The sequence below is a fragment of the Protopterus annectens genome, chromosome 12.part0, assembly GCF_019279795.1.
Source record: "Protopterus annectens isolate FY-2018-M chromosome 12.part0, PAN1.0, whole genome shotgun sequence".
NCBI classification, from domain to species: Eukaryota; Metazoa; Chordata; order Ceratodontiformes; family Protopteridae; genus Protopterus; species Protopterus annectens.
Window position 1 is genome coordinate 284,130,505 of NC_056746.1, and position 23,036 is coordinate 284,153,540.

At 40.9% G+C, this 23,036-nt stretch overlaps 1 protein-coding gene across 1 annotated transcript in view; it reads left to right on the forward strand.

Annotated features, from left to right (window-relative positions):
- The window catches only part of TRAP1 (TNF receptor associated protein 1), a 950,501-nt gene that overhangs the window by 609,469 nt on the left and 317,996 nt on the right, over window positions 1–23,036 (forward strand). The window contains exon 11 of the mRNA XM_044089342.1: window positions 3,018–3,087. Coding sequence (XP_043945277.1) covers window positions 3,018–3,087 — 70 coding nt within the window. The remainder of the gene's footprint in view (window positions 1–3,017; window positions 3,088–23,036) is intronic.

A 23,036-nucleotide genomic window follows, 5' to 3' on the forward strand; every position in this document is an offset into this window, starting at 1 on the left:
AAAATAATTTTCTTGGGTGGCAAAAGCCAGGGAACCTTTTTAGCTAGGCTTATATAGGCCCTAGGGCCAGTAGCCTAGTTCCTACCTATGAACCTTAATAACAATTATTACAAAGAGCTAAAATGACTTAAACTGATTGATCAGAGTTTTGCATTTGGTATTTTCTACAAAGCTGCTGCAGATCATGCTGTGATCTTTTCAACTTAAGGCTTATTTTTGAAGAGCAGTATGCTTAAAGAAAAGCAGCTTGATACATTTCCCAGTCATATATTCTGACAAAGAGGCGGATCGGAGAAGGTGGTGTATATTAAAAAAAAAAAAAAGTACAGAAATACTAAATATAAAATAACATGGTGTTCTAAGCTCTTGTTTACAAATCGGGAAACTAAATGTAGTGCATGAAGCTCCATGATTATGCTCCAGTATCAGTTGAAAGGCACCCTGGTTCAGTACTACTCTAGCGCAAGTCCCAGTCTTTAACAATGGTAAGATCGCATCTGCACTTACACTAAAAGCTAACAGTGCCTGCCAGAAAGCAGCTGCAGCAGAATAGCTTCATTTTAGCTCCATTTCTGCCTGTGTACAAAATTACAGCCACTAAAATTAAAATCCAATTGCTTCCCTTACACAGGAAGTAACGCACGGATGTTTCCTATTCTCTGTTTGAAACCGATTACCAGCTGCTTTACCAGCTTTCAAATCTAGCACACTTCACTTTTTTTTTTTCCAGTAGCTAGTACTACATGGAGCAAGTAAATCTCCTACACCGCAAACAATTATGATTATTTTTTTCTGTTGTAACTGAATACTGTATGTTATTAACTTTGATGCCAAGATTCACTTATCATGCTTTGCTTTTGAGATGAATTTCTTGCCATCCACATCTCAAACACAAAATAATCTGGTTACAGTCAAAGACTGTATCATAATTCTCTTGTTATTCTTGATCAATGTCATAAGATTTCCAAAAAAATATAGATTCAGCTGTCTTTGTGTGTCAGCAAATGTGATTTGTGTACCCCTGCATATAAAAGTCAGGACATTTGCTTAGTTAACTGATTTTTCATCAGAACTAGAGTATGATAACCCATGCATGAGTAATTAATAGCCTAACCTACCTACTTTCCTTCAGAACTCTAGTTTAACCAGTGCCTGATTTTTTAAACACCTTTAACTAATCCTTTAAGGCCTAGACACACATAAATTAATAGAAAATAAAACCATGCATATTAATATTTTTCATACCATGCATTATGCCTTGCATATATGCTGTCTTTCTTTTTAACAGTTATTCACTCCAGCATTACATAAACTGCTCATTTCCTGTCTTCCCTTAAACTTCATTCCTCTTGGACATCATTTTGCATGTATTGTTTCCTCATATTCCATTTATTTCTGTGTAATTTGCTCCTTCCCTTTTCTGCCTCTAATTCTTTTAACCATTACATGATTGATTTACTAGTTAACTTGATTCAAGTACTGCCTTGGCCAAGCAGAGCTGCTACTGTAATGATTATAAGGTTCTTCAATGCAGTTGGCAAGGTTATTTTAATTGAAGATGATTGTAAGTAACTGATTTTTTTTTTTACTAAACTTTTTAGCTGCAGCTTAGTTTGCTGTCCCATCCTTCCATCTGTGTCATGGTTTACCACCTAGCCTAAAAAACAAAATAAGAGCATGTTATACCTACTTGAAAGCTGTAAACATGGATTTGGTTCCAAAACACAGCTGTACCATCTTTTTCAATCTCTTACTTTCTATTTCATTTTGCTTATATGAATAAGCAAGGAAACTTTTCTTTCTTTTAACGTGCCCTAACTATGGAGTGCTACCACAACTTTGCTGCTGCTGCCAGAAAGACAGAAGGGCAGTTATATTTTTAGGGCACAAAAGTGTTTGTTGTCAGTGGAGGAGCTGGCTTGGGAGAGGGTTGTTGGCTCAAGCAGCTGGTACTTTTCTTCCTCGTGGAAGATCGCTGCTTTTTACCACCACCAGGAAATGCTCCGCAGAGGCTGGGGGTGCAGGATACCAGAATTAGTATGGGTATTTCCATGTATGGTGGGATACACACAGAGCATCACTGCATGTTAACCTTCCTGGGACTATGGTAATGCCCACCTCCATTTTTCATTATATAAAGAAAAATATTTTTTTCCCCCTGTATGCTACATGACATCCCCTTTCTCAATTTTGAGAGAGACAGTTAGGGAAGGGACTGAGGACAATACAGCAGGTGGTTGGGAATGCCAGAAATGTTAAAAAAATGTATATATTTCCTTGTGGATTTTGTAAACCTTTTTTGAAAGTCACAGAAATCTTGACTGTTGCTCAGCAAATCCCTCCAAAGATATCACCTGTGGAGATCTACACTTTGTTTTTATACTATTCCCTGAACTTCATTGTGATGTGATGTCACTCCATTTCATTGTCTGATCCTTTGCAAGATGTACATGACTAGAATGAACAACTGCTAACTGGATTCAGAAAAGACCAGCCTTTAAATAGTGGACAGCAAAATGCCACAAACATTTTTTCCTACATGAAGGAAGCCTCCTTGTATCCTTCACATCTTCCTGGTTAATGTAAGTCTGAGTTTGTCCCACCTTGTATATAACAGCCATACAGAGTTCTACTCTTAGCAGGGTGATGTGACTAGAATAAGAATGCTTATGTAGGGATGGTGTTGGGGAGCTGGGGTACAGCCCCAAAAATGGGAGGTACGTAGGGGCTTGCCTCCTGCAAATACTTCCTTAGTAAGACTAAACTGAATTATATTCAAGTGAAAACCAAATTAAATGTGGTGTTACTAGTTTGCTCTTTTGGGGACTAGTTGTCATTCATTGTATTGACTTTAAAACATATTTCAGAAAATGCAAGTCATTGTTGGACCCTCCATTTTGTTTTTCCATTTTCATCTTCATACAGAAAAAAACCTGTTGATTGTCATGTTTCACATTCTGTTTGAGAAGGAATAGATGGAGTGCTTGCCTCCAAATGACGATGTTTTCTTTGTTCAGGTGTTGTTGACAGTGAAGATATTCCTTTGAACCTCAGCCGAGAACTGCTTCAAGAGAGTACTCTTATTAGGTAAGAAGGCTGTGCTGTTACTGTTTTAACTGCTTTATTTAAATTGTGCAAAAGCTGACAGCATTGAATACCCTCACTCAGACTTCAGAAAAGCTCCCTAGTAGATGATTAGAAAATATTTATGAACTCTAATTCTTCTGCATTTAAACTGAGCCCAAAGTTAATAAATAAATAAAACCAAGTTGTTAAAATATACAACATTTTCAGACTTTTGCTTTGGCCTTCCTTAAAGTGGTTATAGCCTCTTTAAGGAGACTAAACTGAATACGGTTTAATATTAATGCTTCCACAGGTAACGTCCTAATTATTAATAGTATGTGCTTGTCGTTACAGTAGTGACAGTGTTACATGAAAACAAAAATAACAATAGTAAGTGTTTCTTTTTCAGAGTAGCCAGCAGTTACGAATTTATCTTGTTCCTTATCCAGCTTTTGTTGTGTTAGCAAGTGGGATGTGAAGAATACTGGCTGGGAGGCAGTGCAATAAATGGTGTTTGTATTTTACCCCATTACAGTGTGTCTGACCTGTTATATGTTGTCCTTGTTACCCAGTTTGCCATGCCGCTGCTGCCTTTGTGGTGTTTCTCTCTCACAAACACACCGATCACAATGCTGAAAGGGCAGAAGAATAAGAAAACTTTTGCACAGCACTGCTTTTTGGAGATAAATGAAAATATAACTGGATATGTTTCAGTAGTTTTAGTAGTGCAAGAGACGTGCTAGCTTCACAATTTCAGCATGATGCACTGTACATGTAGTGTAATGGAACCAGTATAGTTATAACTAAGAAACAGTAATATGAAACAGCTAAATATGCCATTTTACTACTCTAATTTTGTGACAGCTTTTCTAGGTCAAACAATACTTAACACTGTAGTATAGAATCAAAAGCACATACCCAAAGACCTGTGTTATGAGCCACCCTAATAGTAACATTGATGGATGGGGCATATTAACAAATTTATAGCATTTGTCATTGTACTAGAAGCATGGAAACATGTGATTCAGATGGCAGATATGAATTTTGTATTGGCTATACTGAATTTAATCCATTATGTTTAGATAATTTCTCCAGTCTCACAAGACTCTCTTCAACATACTGAGCAGAATTGTACATCAAAAGTGTTGCATAGCAGCAAAAACACAGACCTTTTTCCTCCCAGGTCTTCTGCACTGTTCATTTTAAAAATACTAAAAGACTCATTCCAAGATTTTCTAATCCATCTTGTTATACTGCGAAGAATGCCTTGCTATAAGTAAACTGTATCCTTGCCCATTTGGTGATTGGCTGTTTGAGAGGGCCCATACCGTTAAGATCGGTGGTATTTGCTCTAGTCTGAACATTTTCAGCAGTGGTACCCACAGGGCTGTGTCCTAGCTCCCTCCTGTTTGGTATATATGTGACATAAAAGTTAATATCAGGGTATTGGCTGACCGTTTGCTGATGAGTGCAAACTGGGAGTATTTATCAAATTCCATTCTGATACTCGTTCTCCAGCAAAGGATGGATCAGACATAAAGAAATGCAACAGTTTTTTTTTTTTTTTTTTGTAAATCTAGCATCAATTCTGCACTATTTATATATATATATATATATATATATATATATATATATATATATATAAAAAACATTTAATTTAAATTTGGCACAGTCATCATGGACTAGGGTACACATATGGATAACAGGCTGTCAGTTGACCAATCACTTTTCTTTGGTAGTTTGAAAATCCTTGTACCTTTTAAAACCCATCCTTCATGTATCTTATTAATGTCCAGAAAAGTTAGTCACGCTTTATTAATCCCTTATTAGGCCCATCATTGAATATAATGTACGCTGCCCCATATACCTCGCACCTAAACCAGCTTGAAAAACCTCAACATTTCTTCACCAAAAAGATTTCAGGTCTCAGGACCCATAACTATTTTGATAGTTTAAAAGCCTTGTCCATTTATTCAGTGTGATATAGACTCCTGAGGGATGAAATTTCCTTAGCCTTCTGGGCTATGAATGACCCAACACTTTTTGAAATTAGAACCAATGGCAATGTAAGCACCAATTCTAGAGACCTAAACCTACACTACCGCATTAATAACACCAAGTAGTATGACAGAGGCTTGTCCCAAAGTATACCCTGTTTATCGAATAAGCTGCCCTTGCCTGTCAGAATACTTCTGTAGCAACCTTTAAAAAGAGTCTGGATGACCAGATGATGATCGCAAATTTTCACCAGGGATATGTGGAGAAAGTCCACTTAATGCAGGTCATTGTTAGAATCTCACAGTAGTGGGTGATGTGGCTAAGCTTCTCAATGGCCTCCTTGGCTCTGGGCTTACTGAAAAACAATTAACATGTGACCCTTTTTTCAGACTAATATCTGGTTGACCACTGAAAGAGCTTTGGATTTGCTTGTTGTGAATTTCATGTTCTTGATCAATGCTGTGCACCAGCCAGCCGGCCTCTGAGTAAGGCTGTCTTACCAAAATCTTCCACGTCCTTGTTCAAGACATCAGTTGACTTGCCTGCTCATGTGAATGCCCCCCCCCCCCAATTATGCTGGCAAGAGCCTTTATTTATTGCAGTGGGTATCCCCTGCAATCAAATTGCCACTCACTCATTCTACCCCTGTAAACAGAAATATTACATTTAGCATTAAACACAAACATTTTTATGTTCATTATATGGTGAAGCCTACTGGAGATTGCACTTTATCCAAAGTTTTGAGAAAAGCAAGAAAATTTAAAAAAAGTCTTTAGTCCCATAATGCATTGAGCTAATATTGGCAGCTGTAGTTCTCTTACAAAATGTTGCATTTCTGCCACACTCAGCCATCTCTTGTATTGGCCTTCTTGCTGTGCATCATCCTCCATTTTAGCAATTATTTTTAATTGTACTTTATCTCTTATAGTTTTTGACTTTTCACGTGCCTCCTGTTTCTCCAGCATTTTTTTTTTTTTTTTTGCTTAAGTAGCAGGAAGGGTTTACTGGAAACTCTCTCTACTTGTGATCTATACATTTCTATTTTTTCTTCTGTCATCTGGACATCTTGTGGGACCGTCTCCCCTTGTTTTTAACATAAGTCCTGATATGCCTGCTCTGTACCCAAGTGTTTTTACTCCTGTTTTATGGTATACCCTCAGATCTGCTTGATACTGAAGTCTAAGTTTAGTTCCCTAACTTCCCTGCATTTTGTCATCACCAGCAGGAAAACATTTCTTTTCCTCCTTGTCAGTACCAGATAAGCATTATTAACAAATATCCTTGCTTCTGCGGCATGGAAGATTACGCCATTTGCCCCACAACTTGGATAAGACCTCTTCCTTTTGCTGATATGTTAAAAACTTAACCAATGTAAGTCTGGGCTGCTTTTTGGCTAATGCATCCGGCATTTGTACTCTGTGTACTTGCTTGAACTGAAGCTCTACAACAGGGTTTTCCAGCCATTGATTTGTATATTTCGGCATAAACTCCATGCAGTTATTTCCGTCAGCTTTTTCAGAGAAATCTAAGAGTCCTAAATTTTCCTTTCTGGACCTATCCTTTAGCCTGTAATATTCTGCTGCAGCTTTTCTTAGGAAGCATCCTAATCTGTCAGTCATTTCCACAGCTTCTACTTAGCCACATGCATTTGGACCAGGTTATCTGAATGAGTTTTCAGTGATGTCCTGACTGAAATCAGTGTTCCTGACATTTGGGTTGTCAGTGCTGACATCTGGCTGAGATACCGAAGCTTTACCTTTCCTAGGTCCTATGTCTGATGCATGACCTCAGCTTGTATGCTTAGGGGTATAATGATGGATACTTATACTGTCTTGCTGCCAGCACGAGCGCAGGTCATGCATCCGTAGGACTGTTCATTGTTTGGTCATTACCTTTGGTCCTTTTGTTTATCCAGATAAGTGCCCTGTTAGGCAGCCTTCCTTTCTGTCTTTCAATATAGTATTACATTTGTAGATATCCAGTAAGAGGGGGTAAGTGTGAGTGTGGTAGACAGATTTTGTACAAGGGCTTGCATACCAAGTGTCTTTATTGCCCAGGCCCTGAACACAGTCTTAAATTTTGCTCTGTCAGTCAATCTTTCATTCCAATAACTCTTAGGTGTAGGCTTTCTACTCTCAACACCTTTCTTGAGTCCCAGCATCTTAAATACCTAGCCCAATTCAATATGCTGAACTCCACTTCATTGGACGTCCTCTGCTGGCAAAGAAAAACTTGGAGACCTCAAACAGATCCGCAATCCAATGTTACTGAATCCACTGTACCTGCTAAGATGTTCTTCATCTCACATTGCTGCAGTCCTTACTTATGGGTAGTCCGCTGTCCTCGGTCGGCCCGAATACCAAAGTATTAGGCTGACGTCGGTCATGGGCGCTGAGATCTGACGTCAGAGCGTCAGGGTATAAAAGCGCATGACCGACGTCATATCCTCAGTCTTTTTTGCCGCATGGTCCGATGCAGAAGCAGCGTTGCAAGTGCCGTTCGGCGTTCTGAAATTTTTCGTATTCGGAGTTTCAGACCGATACCAAGTTGGGCTAAGTACCCCGTTGGGGAATATTTTTGTTTTTTCTTGCCTCAGTTAGTTACCGGATGTCAGAAAAACTGAATAATTGTATTTCTTGTGGGAAACAGATACCGCATAGGGATTACCACTCGCTTTGTATTCCTTGTTTGGGACCGGAGCACGACGTAGTCGGGTGTCGGTTTTGTGCTAGGTTTAATAAGCGCACTATAAAACGAAGGTTAGATTGCGCTAGGTTAGTCTTTGGCAAGCGGTGTAATTATAATATGCCGTCGGATCCTCCGACGCCCGCTTCCACGAAGAAACGCAAAGACAAATCTTCGAAGCCTAGGCAGGATGATTCGTCCGTTTCGGACGCCGGTCCTTTAGAAACTACAGTGGAACAGGTGGATCCGGCTGAAGTTTCTGTTGAGACCCAGGGGGAAACTTTGTTTTTACAAGATGTGGCCTCACAGGAGTCTGGTCAGGCTGAAGGGGCCTCTCAGGTTTCTGTTCTCCCTTCTGTACCTAAGGTGGTTAGGCCTTCTGCTACTATGTCTAAGGCTCCTTCTAAGGGCAGGTCTGTTTTGCCTTCCTCTGGTGTCAGTTCTGGTTCCGCAGGGTCTGTGCCTAAAAAACACATGCTTAAAATGGCAGAAGATTTGATAACTTTAATTAGAGGTTCCATGCCTCCTCCTGATAAGAGGCCCAGGGTAGAGCCAGAGTTGGAAAGTTTGGAGCAGGCCTCTGATGATTCAGAGTCTTCTGCTGAAGACATTCAGGATTTTCCTCCTTATTCTGATTCAGATGCAGAGGATTCTACTCCTTCTGCTTCTCCTCCTGAGGATTTTTCATTTTCAGAAACACTACATTCCATGAGGGAGCATTTTAAGTGGGAAGGACAGGATTTTTCTGATTCACGGAAGAGGCTTAGGGAATTCTTGTTTTTACCACAACATAGACCCCTAGCTATTCCTCCTGTTTTGGATGTTGTTCAAGATGTTTTCTCGGAGGCTTCCCTTAATCCCGATTCTGTGCCTCCTGCGCCAGTTAAACCGGACAGATATTACAGGGTGCCTGAGGCTCATAAATATCTGTACAAGAGTCCTAGGGCGGACCCAGAGACTATTAGTCAAGGGCCTAAGGGTGTTAGAGCTTCTGTTGTAAAGAATCCGGTTCCTCTAGATAAGGAAGCTAGAGCTTTGGATAGATGGGGTAAGAAGGTGTATACCTCTTCTACTTTAGCAATGAGGGCTTTAAATTGCCAGTTTCACATGTTGAAGTATCCGAATTTCCTCCTTTCTCAGCTGAAATCTAAAGTGGATGCTTTAGCAGAGGGCATAGAGTGTAAAGAATTGCAGGATTTGGTACATGTCTCTGAACAGGTGGGTAAGCATTCTTTGCAGTGTGGCTTTGATGCTTTACAGGCTTCTTCCAGGGTGGCTGCCACTGGTTCAGTTATTCGAAGGCACGCCTGGCTTAATGATCAGAATTTGTCAGAGCATGTTAAGACTAGAATTCTGGATGCCCCTTTGCAGTCGGAAGTTTTGTTTGGTCCTCCTGTGGAGTCAGTATTAAAGAAAATGGAAGACAAGGCTAAATCTATGCAGACTGTTAAAGATTTTTTGCAGGTGCAGCCTCCAAAGTTTAGTAGAAATTGGCCTACTAAGGGATGGACGTACCCTTCCTCTGATTCTCAGTCCAGGGGCAGATCTAGACGTGGTAGGGGCAGAGCTCAGAGCTCCTTCAGACCTAGAACATGGAGTTCGCCTGCACAGTCTGCAGGTGAGGGCAGGGGCCAGTCCTTTCGTAAGCAGGCCCAATGACCGGCATTTTCAGCTGCCAGATTCCTCTTGCCTGGCAGCCCCTTTGGGAGGAAAGTTAGCTCTTTTCAAACAAAACTGGCTTTTAGTCACCCAGGACAAATGGGTATTGGACATTATAAACCGAGGCTACAAGTTCTATTTCCATACTTTGCCTCCTTTCAAAGGCATGCCAGACGTTCCTCCTCAGCAAAGGATAGAGGCCCACAAACAGATTTCTTTACTTCTTCAAATGGGAGCTATACAGCCAGTTCCTCTGTCAGAAGTGGGCCTAGGCTTTTATTCTCGCCTGTTTCTAGTTCCAAAGAAAGGGAACACATGGAGACCAATTTTGGATTTATCTATCCTCAACACTTACCTGGACATTCCAAAGTTCAAGATACTGACGTTACAACAACTTTTACCCCTGTTGGGAAAAGATCACTGGATGGTAACTCTGGATCTTAAAGAAGCTTATCTTCATGTTCCTATCAGGCCCAGTTGCAGGAGGTACCTGCGTTTTCGGGCTGGAGATTTACATTATCAGTTCTCTGCATTGCCCTTTGGCTTATCTACTGCGCCCAGAGTGTTCACAAAGGTCCTGGCTCCAGTGATAGCCTTTTTCAGGTTAAGAGGAATACAGATTTATCCTTATTTGGACGATTGCCTGATTATTGCACAGGACAAGGACGAACTTCTTCATCATCTACAGTATGTGATGGCAGTGTTAAGATGCCTAGGGTATTCTGTGAACGAAATAAAGTCCAGTCTAGTACCCTCTCAGGACATGTGCTTTCTGGGTGTGAGACTGAATACAGCTTCCCAGATGGCTTTTTTGACCCCGGACAAACAAAGAAGCCTTTCTCTTTATTTCCATCAAATGTCTCTACAGTCCAGGCTGACTGCAAGGACAGTCCTTCAAGCCTTGGGGTTCATGGCATCTTGTATTGTGGTGCTTCCCAATGCCAAACTGCATATGAGGAAGCTTCAATGGTATCTCAAAAATGTGTGGACACAACACTGCCAGGATCTAGACACTGTCATTCAGATAATACCTTGCATTCAGAAGGAATTTTTGTGGTGGGCTCAGGAATGTCACCTAAACAAGGGACTCTCTGTGACCCGACCAGAGGCGAGTCAGATTCTTACGACAGATGCCTCGGACAAGGCTTGGGGAGCACACCTCAATGGAAAATGGGTGCAAGACACGTGGCCTGTCAGACTTCAACATTTGCATATCAACTTGAAGGAGATGTTAGCAGTCCAATTTGCATTAATGGCTTTCAAGGATTTACTTCTCCCAGGGCAGGTGTTGATTCAAACAGACAACACTACTGTCATGTGGTACATCAACAAGCAAGGGGGAACCCATTCTTACCCTCTTTGCAGACAAGCGATGATTTTGTGGGAGACTGCTCTCAGTTTACACCTCAATCTTCAGGCAAGGTTTCTACCAGGAGCACAGAACTCCTTAGCAGACGTGTTGAGCAGACAAATAGTGGATCCTCACGAGTGGAAATTGGATCCTCAAATATTTCAAAAGTTGACAGTGTTATGGGGGACTCCAGACATAGATCTGTTCGCTTCTCCACTAAATTACCAGTTGCCAAAGTTTTGCACAAAAATGTTTCATCGCACAGCTTGGAGGGTGGATGCTCTATCATTCAGTTGGAGCAATCTTCATGTTTATGCCTTTCCACCTCTGCCTCTCCTCCCCAAGGTACTCTTGAAGGCCAGACAAGACAAGCCATCCATGATTCTGATAGCGCCGGATTGGCCTCGACAGCACTGGTACCCACTACTGAGGAGTTTAGTAAGGGAGCCTCCATGGCCTCTACCTTTGATTCCGCATCTTTTGTCTCAGGAGGGCAATCATTTCCTCAATGCAAGGATTCAGTCTCTGCATCTAACAGCCTGGCATATTCTGTTTTAGACCCTGGAGGGTCTCAGCTTCCACAACAAGTTTTGAATGTTATTTTGGAGGCCAGAAGGCCTAGTACAAGGAAAGTTTACACTGATAAATGGAGGAGATTTTTTATTTGGAGCAAAGCGAAAGACTTTGATGTTTCCAGGCCTAATTTAAGTGCTTCTCTTCAATATCTTACTGAGTTATTGGACAAAGGTTTGTCTTTCTCCTCTATAAAGATTCATGCTGCTGCCATTGCTGCTCACTATGACTGTGACCCTCCTTTATTCTCTCATCCTGTGTTTAAGCAATTTCTTAGAGGGGCAAAGAACATAAGACCCCCACATAGAGCTCCTTCTCCGGCTTGGGATCTCAATTTTGTGTTGGAAAAACTTACTCTACAACCTTTTGAGCCTGCAGCTACGGCCGAGTTAAAGTATTTGTCATGGAAAACTGCTTTTTTGTTGGCCATTACCTCTGCAAGAAGGGTTTCTGAGTTACAGGCCCTTATGGCAGTAGAGCCTTTCCTGATTTTTCATAAGGATAGGGTATCTTTGCGTACTAATCCTTCCTTTATGCCTAAAGTGGTTTCTAGTGTGGCCTTAAACCAAACTATTCATTTGCCTACTTTTTATGCAAACCCCCAAAATAAAGGGGAGAAGATTTTGCATACTTTGGACATTCACAGGCAGTTGCGTTATTATTTGAGCAGAACCAAGGAGTTCAGACAGTCTCAGCAGTTGTTTGTTTCTTTTGCTTTGGGTTCTCAGGGTAAACCTGTTTCTAAACAAACTATTTCTAAATGGATTGGGTTTTGTATTTCTTTCTGTTATTCCCATCATGGCAAGGAGATTCCGGCTGGAATCAGACCTCATTCCACTAGAGCTACTGCCACGTCTACTGCCTTTTTAAGGGGGGTAGCTACAAAAGATATTTTGGAAGCAGCTACTTGGAGTTCAGTACATACTTTTTCTAAACATTACCACCTTCCTCTTTATTCTAAGTCTAGGGCTGGATTTGCCACTGCAATATTACAGGGCATTTTAGCAGCCCCTAATGCTTTATGATGTTTCCATCCTCCCTCTCCCGTTGCTTTGGGATTCTACCCATAAGTAAGGACTGCAGCAATGTGAGATGAAGAACATAGTACAGTTTTGTACCTACCATAAATGTAGATGTTCGAAGATCCACATTGCTGCAGTCCAATTTACCCTCCCTCCTTCCCCACTGTAGTTTGGCATGGTTATATGATTTGGGTGGTGGTTGTTGTTGGGCATGCTTTTGGGAGGTATGCTGTTTTTGGCTGTGGCCTTTCTTTTGGGGTCTTCTGACATCTGGGGCAAGAAAAGACTGAGGATATGACGTCGGTCATGCGCTTTTATACCCTGACGCTCTGACGTCAGATCTCAGCGCCCATGACCGACGTCAGCCTAATACTTTGGTATTCGGGCCGACCGAGGACAGCGGACTACCCATAAGTAAGGACTGCAGCAATGTGGATCTTCGAACATCTACATTTATGGTAGGTACAAAACTGTACTTTTCACAACCTGTGGTACATCAGGTGACTTCTCAGTTGCCCACTACCAAGACCCTATCAGAGCCTGGTATGGCCCCTGAGGCTTTGCAGACTAACGGTACATCCGAGGGGCAATGTCTCATCATTTCAGAAGGACTGCATGACGTGGCTTAAATTCTAGTTAGAGAAGAAATCCCAAGCTGCCTACTAGAGGTCAAACTTTGTTCCATACCTCTGTGTCTTATCCAGGTGGATGTCAGGCCTAAAAAGAAAAAAAAATGGAAGACTAAGCATGTGGGCTTTCCCTAAGCAGCTAGAGAGAAGGAGCAGATGGACTTCTCATAAGGGTTGTTTAAAGCTATTTTATATTTGAAGGCTCCCTCCTTTGGGTCTCCACAACCACAAGCTACTTCTCTGAGACCTATTCTGGTTTCCTCTTCATCTGATGAGGAGCAGGACTGTGACTCTAGCCATTCTCTGGACTATTCCTCTCATCTGCATTCTCATAGGCAGATCTCTTCCATTGAAGGGGACTCCCTCTCACTTGATTCCCCATAGGCTTCTTTTGGGGAGACTGTATAGAGCATGATGAAACACTGATTTTGTAATCCATGCAGATCTCTGATGTTCAGAAGAAGTATTACACCCTCTTGGGGATGCGTATCCTTGCCCTTCTCCAGTCTTACCTGTCCTTGAGGCTTTTCAGAAAGCCTTTCAGTCCATCTCTTTTTAGCACCTGATTCTCAACTACCAGCTCCTAAGAAACCAGACAGGTTTTACAAGGTCCTTGATTACCTTAAATATCTATATAAGAACCCTGCAGTAGACCCTTCTGCAGTATCTCTCTGTCTCTTCAGATAAGCCCTCCAAGCTTCTGTCCAGAGCAAATGTCCTACCTACTGGTGACAGTAGTAGGGCTATGGGTAGATGGAGGAAGAAGGTTTACACCTCTGGTAGCCTTGCCTTTAGGGCATTTAATCGCCAGACTAAAATGACAAAGTATTTGATTTCTGTTCTTAACTCCTTAAACAAAGTTATCTTGAATCCTCCTACAGCAGACTCTAAACAACAGATGCAGAGCTTACTTTTGCAGATCATTCGGATTGTCAGACACAGCATTAAGTGCAGTTACCATGCTGTGGATGCTTTTCTAGGGCAGCTGCCACAGGATCTGTTATCCACAGGTATGCATGGCTCTGGAGCAAACGCCAACCTGTACCTGAGGATTTTTATAACAAATACTCTAGATTTTCCCTTAGACAAAGATTTACTAGTTGGCCCTCAGCAGCCAGTCTGTTCAAAACTCTGCAAGTCCAAGGTAAGACCATGAAAGACTGCAGTCACATCCTGCTTCAGTTTCTAGATACCATACGAACTTCCCAACTAAATCTACCTCCTTCATTGGAAGGGACCTGGAGACAGTCCAGAGAGAAAGACACCCAGGAAAAGGTACTCTGAAAAATCCCACAGGGAACCTTCAGCTGGGAAGCTACACTTTGGAGGCAAAAACCTGTGACTATCCCTACAGCATCTCCCCCATCCCCAGCCCTATCACCCCCCCCCCTTTCTCAAAGGTTGTCTCTCTCCCTGTCCAGGTGGGAAGCTATTTCCACAGAAAAGTGGGTTATCTCCATCTTCAGGAATGACTATGCCATGTCTTGGGAAAATATTCCCCCTCTGAGAGGCTTGCCACTGCCTCCTTAAAACTAAATATCCCTTCTGACTCCCAGTATTCAAGATCTCTTGAATCCAGGTACTATTGAGCAAATACCAAAACAATTCATAGGAAAAGGGTTTTGTTTCAGGATTTTTCTAGTCCCCAGAAAAGGGCATTGGAGACCCCATCTTAGACCTGTCTGCCCTAAGCACTTACCATCTTTCAAAATGCTCTCTCTTTAGACTTTTATACCTTTCATCCTCCCACAGGCTTTCTTAGGGTTATTAGATCTCAATGATGCTTACCTACACATTTCCCTTTGTCCTTGTTGCAGGAGATTCCTCATTTTTGTCTCTGGCTCATCACTTTTTCAGTTTACAACTGTGCCATTTGGTCTTTCCATATCCCCAAGAGGGATCACAAAGTACCTAGCCACTGTAGTAGCTTTCTGCAACACTCAAGGAATTCAGATTTTCCCCTACCTGGATAAACTTCTCATCCAGGCTGTCTCCCCAGAGATTCTTCCGCATCTTCAATTCACCCTCCATCTTTGACAAGTCTGAGTTTCAGTACAAACTACAAAAGATTCACATGATTCTTAGGACATGGTGTTAATGGGGTGAAGGCTGAACACAAAGACAATGCATGCCTTCCTGTCTTTGGAAAAGGTTCTCAGCTTGTCCAGCTGCTTCCAGGACCTCAAGACTTTGAGCTTTATGGCGGCCACCAGCCCTATACTTCCCCTGGCCAGACTCCACATGTGGAAAGTTCAGTGGTACCTGAAGTTTTTGTGGTTCCAGCACCGTCACCCATTGGACATCCTAATTCTCCTCCTCCCTTGTCTCAGGATGGAGCTTAGATGCTGAAAACAATAGGGCATCCTCAACCCAGGATTACCTTTTCACACTTTCTTCTCCTCTGCAACAGGTTCACATGAGCACCTTAGATGAGTTATGGGAGGCATAGACAGGATCAAACTGAGTGCATGGAAATGGCCACCACAGTTCCTGAAAGAACACTTCACCCTAAAAGAAATGAGGGCTCTTCTGCAAGCTCTTCAGATTTTCAATCACCTTTGGAGATAAGTGCCACTGTAAGTGCACACACACAACATGATCATGATACATAAACAGGGAGGCACCAGGTCTTGGCACAAGAGGCTTGGAATTTGGCTACACAAATGAACATCTCGCTTACAGCTACATACATCCCCTCTCAGTATAGTGTGCTAGCAGGCTTCTTAAGCTGCTCCTGGAAGGACCCCCACAAGTGCATCTTGAACAGAGAGGTTTCCACAGTATCACACTTCAGTGTAGCACTACTCAAGCAGACCTCTTTGCTTTACCAAACACCCTTCAGCTCCCTTAGTTCAGCACCAAGGGACCCTTGTCCCACAGTCTGGAGGGCAGATGCCTGCTCTTTCCATTGGACAGAGAGTTTCTTTGTTTCTCCTTCCTCCTCTACCTGTTCTTCCAAAAATTCTTCTCAAAGCACAAAAGGAGACACCCAGACTCCTCTTACTGGCGCCATTCTCACCAAGGCAACATTGGTTTCCTGTGCTGTTTCATCTGGCAAAAGGAAATTACAGGAGGATTCCTCTGTAAACAGACACGATTAGTCAGCAAAAAAGATTGCTGTTCAACTCGAGTCTTCCATCCGTCAGCCTAACACTGTGGATGAAAGGATTTTAATCCCTCAAAGACATCTCTTCTTTGAAGAAGTGGTACAAGTCCTGCTAGGAGACCTGCTGCCAGAAAATCTTACATGGTTATGTGGAAATGTTTTTTCTTCTGGTGCTGCAAACATACTCCGGATCCACTCTTAGCACAGGTCCCTACAGTACTGCAGTACCTCTGTAAATTCTTTGATCAGGCTTAGCCTACTAGTCCATAAAAGCTCATTTGTCTTCCTCCCTCTTCCTTAGTTCTCCACTTATGGCTAAACTGGAGATCAAGCTTTTCCTCAGTGAAGTTTTGCATCTTAACCCACCAAAGAAACCCATCTTTCTTCCTTGGGATCTTACTTTTTTGCTAAAAAAGCCTATTCTGCTCCATTTGAACCAGCTTCCTCTACTTCTGTGAAATTCTGTAGTTGGAAAACCATCTTCATCTTGATCCTTACCTCTTCCAGGAGTTTCTGAGCTACAGGCTGTCATGGCCATCTCCACTTTTTTTCATTTTTCACAGAGACAGAGTGACTGTCAGGGTTAATCCATTCTTCATACCTAAAGTAGTGAATGAGCAGTCTCTGAATCAGGCCATTCATCTTCCCACCTTCTCTCCCAATTCCCAAAACAGAAGGGAAAGGATCATACATTCTCTTGACATTCACAAGCAACTCAGATTTTCCTTTTTGGGAGGGTGGCCTAATGGTTAAGGTGTTTGCCTTGCAAACACAAGGTGCAGGGTTTGAGTCTCACAAGGGATAATTGGCTAAGCTTAAAATGGCTCGCAAGAGCAGTTAGCTTAGTATGAACCTATGAACTATGAACCTATGAACTAACCTGGATAAAAGTAAATCCATCAGAAAGGTTGACTATCTTTTTGTATTCTTTATGGACACCTAAGTTGGGTCAGCCAGTCTACAAACTATTGCAGCCTGGATTTCAATGGTTATTACTTACTGCTACTGTTACCATGGTAAGACCTTGTAGTCCTGTCCTGAAGCACATTCCACTAGGGCAGCCGCTTCCTCAGCAGCTTTTCACAAAGGAACAGACTCCAGTTTTGTCTTGAAGGCAGCCACTTGGTCATTTTTGCACACCTTTACCAAGCACTACAAAGTTTATACCTTCTCCAGGTGCAAGACCGCCTTTGCTAGGTCGGTCCTGTCCGGACTGCTAGATTGTTCTCAGTAGCCAGCCGCCTGTCCGGACTGCTAGATTGTTCTCAGTAGCCAGCCGCCATTCCTACATTCTTTAGCTCTGGAAATCACACATATGTGAGGAATACTGCAACAGTGGTTTCGGTCAGGACATAATACAGTTGTGCAAGAACTTAATATTACAGTAGATATCCTACTGATCAGTATTGCAGTATTCCACCAACCCTCCATCCCCTCTTCTTTCACTAACTTCTATCTTCAGTTGTTCTCCCCCCCCTCTACTTTAGCCTTTGCCCCCTTCCATAGGTATAGGGGAGTTTTCTCACCAATTTGTTATATCTGTACTAGCTGTCTAGTCTTCAGGCTGCTGGCTTGGAGATAGAGTGAATATCCACACTCGTTTATCCATCTTTGTATCCCTTTGCATATGAGCTGAGGTCATGCATTGAATGTACGATGCAGCAAAGGTACATCTTTGGTATCCTGGCAGGATGTCGGCAGTGACCACCCATATGTTGGGAATACTGAATCAGTGATCAGTAGGACATCAACTGTACTTTTTTCTGTTTCTGTGATATATTCAGAAAAGTTTTTTTTGCTGATCTTAATTATTTCAGTATACATTCCCCTATCTTGACTTGTGGCAAACTAAACTTTATTTTAGCACTGATTTTTCTGATTCCTCTTAGTGTTCCTGGAAGTCATAGATTACTGTGATGAGAAACTTAACTATTTTACATCTGATCTAACATATTTTAGCATTTCATTCCTTATTAGTATTATTATTATTGCAAAGTGCTTGTTGATACCCCATACTAGTTCACCATGGCTACTTTTAAATAATCTTATACTGTTTTTAATATGACTTTTACTTTTCAAGGCTTCTCTTTGCTATGTTTTCAGTGCTTTAGGAATAAGCTCATTAATACACTTGATGTTTACTTCTGCATATCATTATATACAGTGGATATAAAAAGTGTACACACCCCTGTTAAAAATGCAAGGTTTTTGTGATATTTATGAGTCCACAATAAATCAGTTCAAAACTTTTCCCACCTTTAATGTGACCTATAACCTGTACAATTCAAATGAAAAACAAACAAATCTGTTAGGGGAAAAACACAAAAAAATAAAAACATACAATAAGCTGGTTGCATAAGTGTGCTGCACACCCTTAAACTAATACTTTGTTGAAGCACCTTTTAATTTAATTACATCATTCAGTCCTGTTGGGTAGGAGTCTATCAGCATGGCACATCTTGACTTGGCAATATTTGCCCATTCTTCCTTGCAAAAGCACTCCAAATATTACAGATTGCGAGGGCATCTCCTGTGAGCAGTCCTCTTCATGTCATCCCACAAATTTTCTATTGGATTTAGGTCTGGGCTCTGGCTGGGCCATTCCAAAACTTTAATTTTCTTCTGGTGAAGCCATTCGTTTGTTGATTTGGATGTATGCTTGGGATCATTGTGTTGAAAGGTGAAATTCCTCTGCAGCTTTCTAGCAGACGCCTGATGGTTTTGGGCCCAAAAGTGGCTAGTATTTGGAATTGTTCATAATTCCCTCCACCTTGACTAAAGCCCCAATTCCAGCTGAAGAAAAACAACCCCAAAGTATGATACTAGCACTACCATGCTTCACTGTGGGGATGGTGTTCTTTTGGTGATGCGAAGTGTTGTTTTTGCGCTAAACATACCATTTGGAATTGTGGCCAAAAAGTTCAGCCTTGGTCTCATCAGACCATAACACATTTTCCCACATGCTTTTGGGAGACTTGATGTATTGTTTTGCAAATTTTAGCCAGGCATGGATGTTTTTCTGTGTAAGAAAAGGCTTCCATCTTGCTACTCTACCCCATAGCCCAGACATATGGAGAATACGGGAGATTGTTGTCACATGTAGTACACAACCAATACTTTTTCAGAAATTCCTGCAGCTCCTTCAGTGTTGCTGTAGGTCTCTTGGAAGCCTCCCTGGCCAGTTTTAATCTTGTCTTTTCATCAATTTTTGGAGGGATGTTCAGTTCTTTGCAATGTCACTGTCGTCCCATATTTTCTCCACTTTTTGATAACTGTCTTCACTGTATTCCATTGTATTTCCAATGCTGTGGAAATTTTTTTGTACCTTTTTCCTAACTGATTTATTTATTTTTTTTATTTTATTTTATTTTTGTTAACCGGGAAAGTCCGACTGGACACAGGTCCATTTTCAGCGGAGGCATGATACAATACAATATTAGATACCTTTTAATAATGAGATCCCCTTGATGCTTTGTAAGCTCTCTGTGAACCATGGATTTTTCTGTAGCAGGCAACTGAGTAAATGTCAGGAAAATCCTATTAGGACAGCTGAACTTTATTTGGGGTTAATCAGATTCTCTTTAATTGATAGCAGATGTGTACCCAAGAAGACTGAATGCTGTAATTAAATCAAAAGGTGCTTCAACAAAGTACTAGTTTAAGGGTGTGCATACTTATGCAGCCAGCTTATTGTACTTTTTTTTTTTTTTTTATATGTTTCCCCTAACAGATTTGTTTGTTTTTCAATTGAATTGTACAGGTTATAGGTCAGATTAAAGGTGGGAAAAGTTTTGAAATGATTTATTGTGGTCTCATTTTTTTATATCACAAAAACCTGGCATTTTAACAGGGGTGTGCACACTTTTTATATCCACTGTGTGTGTGTGTATGTATGTATATGTATATATATATATATATATATATATATATATATATATATATATATATATTGCATTCTGTTTTTCATATTTTGTCATTTTATCCCTACATTTTTGTGTATGGTGTATTTTATTTCATATTTCTTTCAATTTTCTCATTGGATCTCTACTAAAAATTAACATGAACTCATTTTGGCAACTCAGTTTTAACAGCACATAAATAAAAGTAAATAAGTAACAAAATCCTGAATAATGCTGTATGTTTTCTCCTAACAAGTGTTGCACATACAAATGATTTGTTGTGATTTGTGTACTGAAAAGCAGCTTAAGTAAGTAACCTTTTTGAGAACCACAACAGAAGATTGTTTTGTTTGTTTGCTTCGGTGATGTTTCTTTCAGTGTATCACCATAAAATTTTCACTGCAGAACCATAACATAAATGAGACGTGCCATTAAAAAACAGCAAGCTTGAATTTTGGACGATCAAACATTAAATGGCAGTGCATAACCTGTACCTTTTTAACCACCGTGGCTTCTTGAGTAGTAAAAAGACCAAAAATATGCATATTTATATAGCAAGCTAGTCTGCCGTTGATGGAGCAATACAACAATATGAGTGCAATTCTCACCTCAGATACACCACACTTTGTAATTAATATATATATATATATATATATATATATATATATATATATATATATATAGAGAGAGAGAGAGAGAGAGGCACACATTACTGTGCATACCTATAAAAACTATCCATTGAAATTGCATGAGGTATGCTCTTGTACTAGTAAAACTTCTTTGTTCATGGTAGTATTACTGTTGCAGAAAATTTGTTTATCCTCGAGAAATAATTACTTGTCCTCTGGACTGATGTGGATGCCAGCTCATACTGTTGAACTCCCCCCTTTCCAAGAATGTCAGTTAAATTGTGATGTTAAAAGGTAGTGCAGACCATGCCATCATCAGTTGTGTTTTTCTCTTAAAATGTAATCATTTGCAGGACTGCCTTTCAGTCATTCATTCCCATGTTAGTTTCAGAAAGTATCTACTCAGTTTGGAAGTGCTTTTTTTTATCTTTCTTTCCTTTGAAATTGTATTATTGGTATCCTGTAGTCTGTTTTTGAATTGCTAGTTTGGTAATATTACTGAGAACCTTGCTGTCCCCTGGAATACTTGCAAATACCCTTGCCCAAAGAAGACAAATTCAAACTAAGGAGCACTAGTTCCATTGACTGTTTTTGACTACCACTTACATGTTGTTTGTTTAGGGGACAGCCGTGACATCTCTTTTGGAGAGTGATTTGTCACTTTTAATGAAAAGGTGATATTCCATCAGAGCCATAATCTTAGGGTCTTCCTGGAGCAGAAACCATTAGTGGTATTCTGGCAGTGGACATCTGCTGAGGGTCCTAAGATTAAAATCTTCTGGAAAAGGAGAGGCATAGAAAAAAATGGAAAAAAACCCAAAGAAAGTTAACCTAAAGTGGTAATAGACAAAGAATGTAGGTGTTAATGATGCTGTTCCCACAGAGGTCTGAGGATGCCAGTCCAGATGAGATGCTGTTTTTGACCCAGGTTCCTTCTTCTTTGGTAGCCATCTCTTTGCCCTGCTATAGCCCCTCCAGACACAGATGTTCTTCACCATCACCTTCAGGCTACTCATAGATTTCCTGGCACCCAATCCTCCGGTATTTCAGGTTTGTCATCACAGTGTCTCAAGCCTAATGACAGATGTTGCAGTGATTTTGATATGGGAAGAAAATGAAACTCTAGTTTTGATACATAAACAAAGATCCTCCAGCTGCATGGATAAAGCCACATTTCCTTTTAGTTTCAGGCCAGTGTCAGTGAACCAGACCCCAACACCAACGCAACTTAATGCCTGCCCTTTTTTTTAGCTGAATGTGACCATAGGAGGATTGTACAACAGTACGTGGCTAGGTTGAACAGTTATTCCTCAGGCCACACAGCCTTCTACTGCAGGAATGACTTTCTCATTCAGAAGTAAAAAGGAGACTCCCTTCCTTTGAGTTTTGAATTCTGATTTGAATGAAAAGGACTGCCTACTCCACTGATATTGCCCCATCACTGTGTTACATCACAAATGATGAGGATACTGCATCTTCAGGCTTCCTTTAAGAGGTTATCTCCTTCAGTGAGACACAATGTAAATGGTGTTTAATAGAGATCAGATACCTAAACCTCTTAGTTCATAGGTTCATAGATTAGTACTAAGCTAACTGCCCTTGTGAGCCATTTTAAGCTTAGCCAAATATCCTTTGTGAGACTCAAACCCTGCACCTTGTGTTTGTAAGGCAAACACATTAACCATTAGGCCACCCTCCCAACCCTCGGAATTAACCAGACAAATCGCTCCACCAACTAAGAACGGCCATGCACCATATACGATATTCTTGAGCAACATTGAAAGAATGCGGTGGCTGTTTTAGAAGTGGCTTCTTTAGATGCAGTTAAAGGTTTTAAACTGGCACTTCACCTTACTGTAGTAGGTGATTATGAAAGTAGTGTTTTATACCACTGTGGAGAAGTTTTATGCTGACAAATCTGTATGTAATAAAAGTTTGAAGAGGGCATCTTCAAACAGAGGCTAGCAAAAGGTATTCCAGACTAGCTTTCTAAACTGTGGAATGATCCTTTATTGGTATTCCTTTGCCTGTTTACTGTGTATGTTTAAGTTAACAGTTATTGCCATAGTTTGTTTTAGGTTACTTGGTGTGTGGCATCAAGTTATATGTCAGTATCTAAAGTGACCAAATGTGTTTCCACTCTTTGCTTTGAACCTAGGGGCACCTTTTACTTTTTTTTTTTTTCCTGCTGGTCATCCAGAGTACCTCACTGGAGTCTTTAGGGAGTCTGCACAACTGCAGCATGCCGTACAAGGGTAAATGTGGAAGAAAGGGAATATTTTACTACTGTTGCTGTATTTTAATGTTTGCAGTCAGTACCCCCCTTGCAAAAAAAAAGCGACAATGCAGAACCACACCTGAGCTAATTTGATATGGGTCAATTTTATGGCTAGATATTTGTTGTTCTTAACAGTAGCAT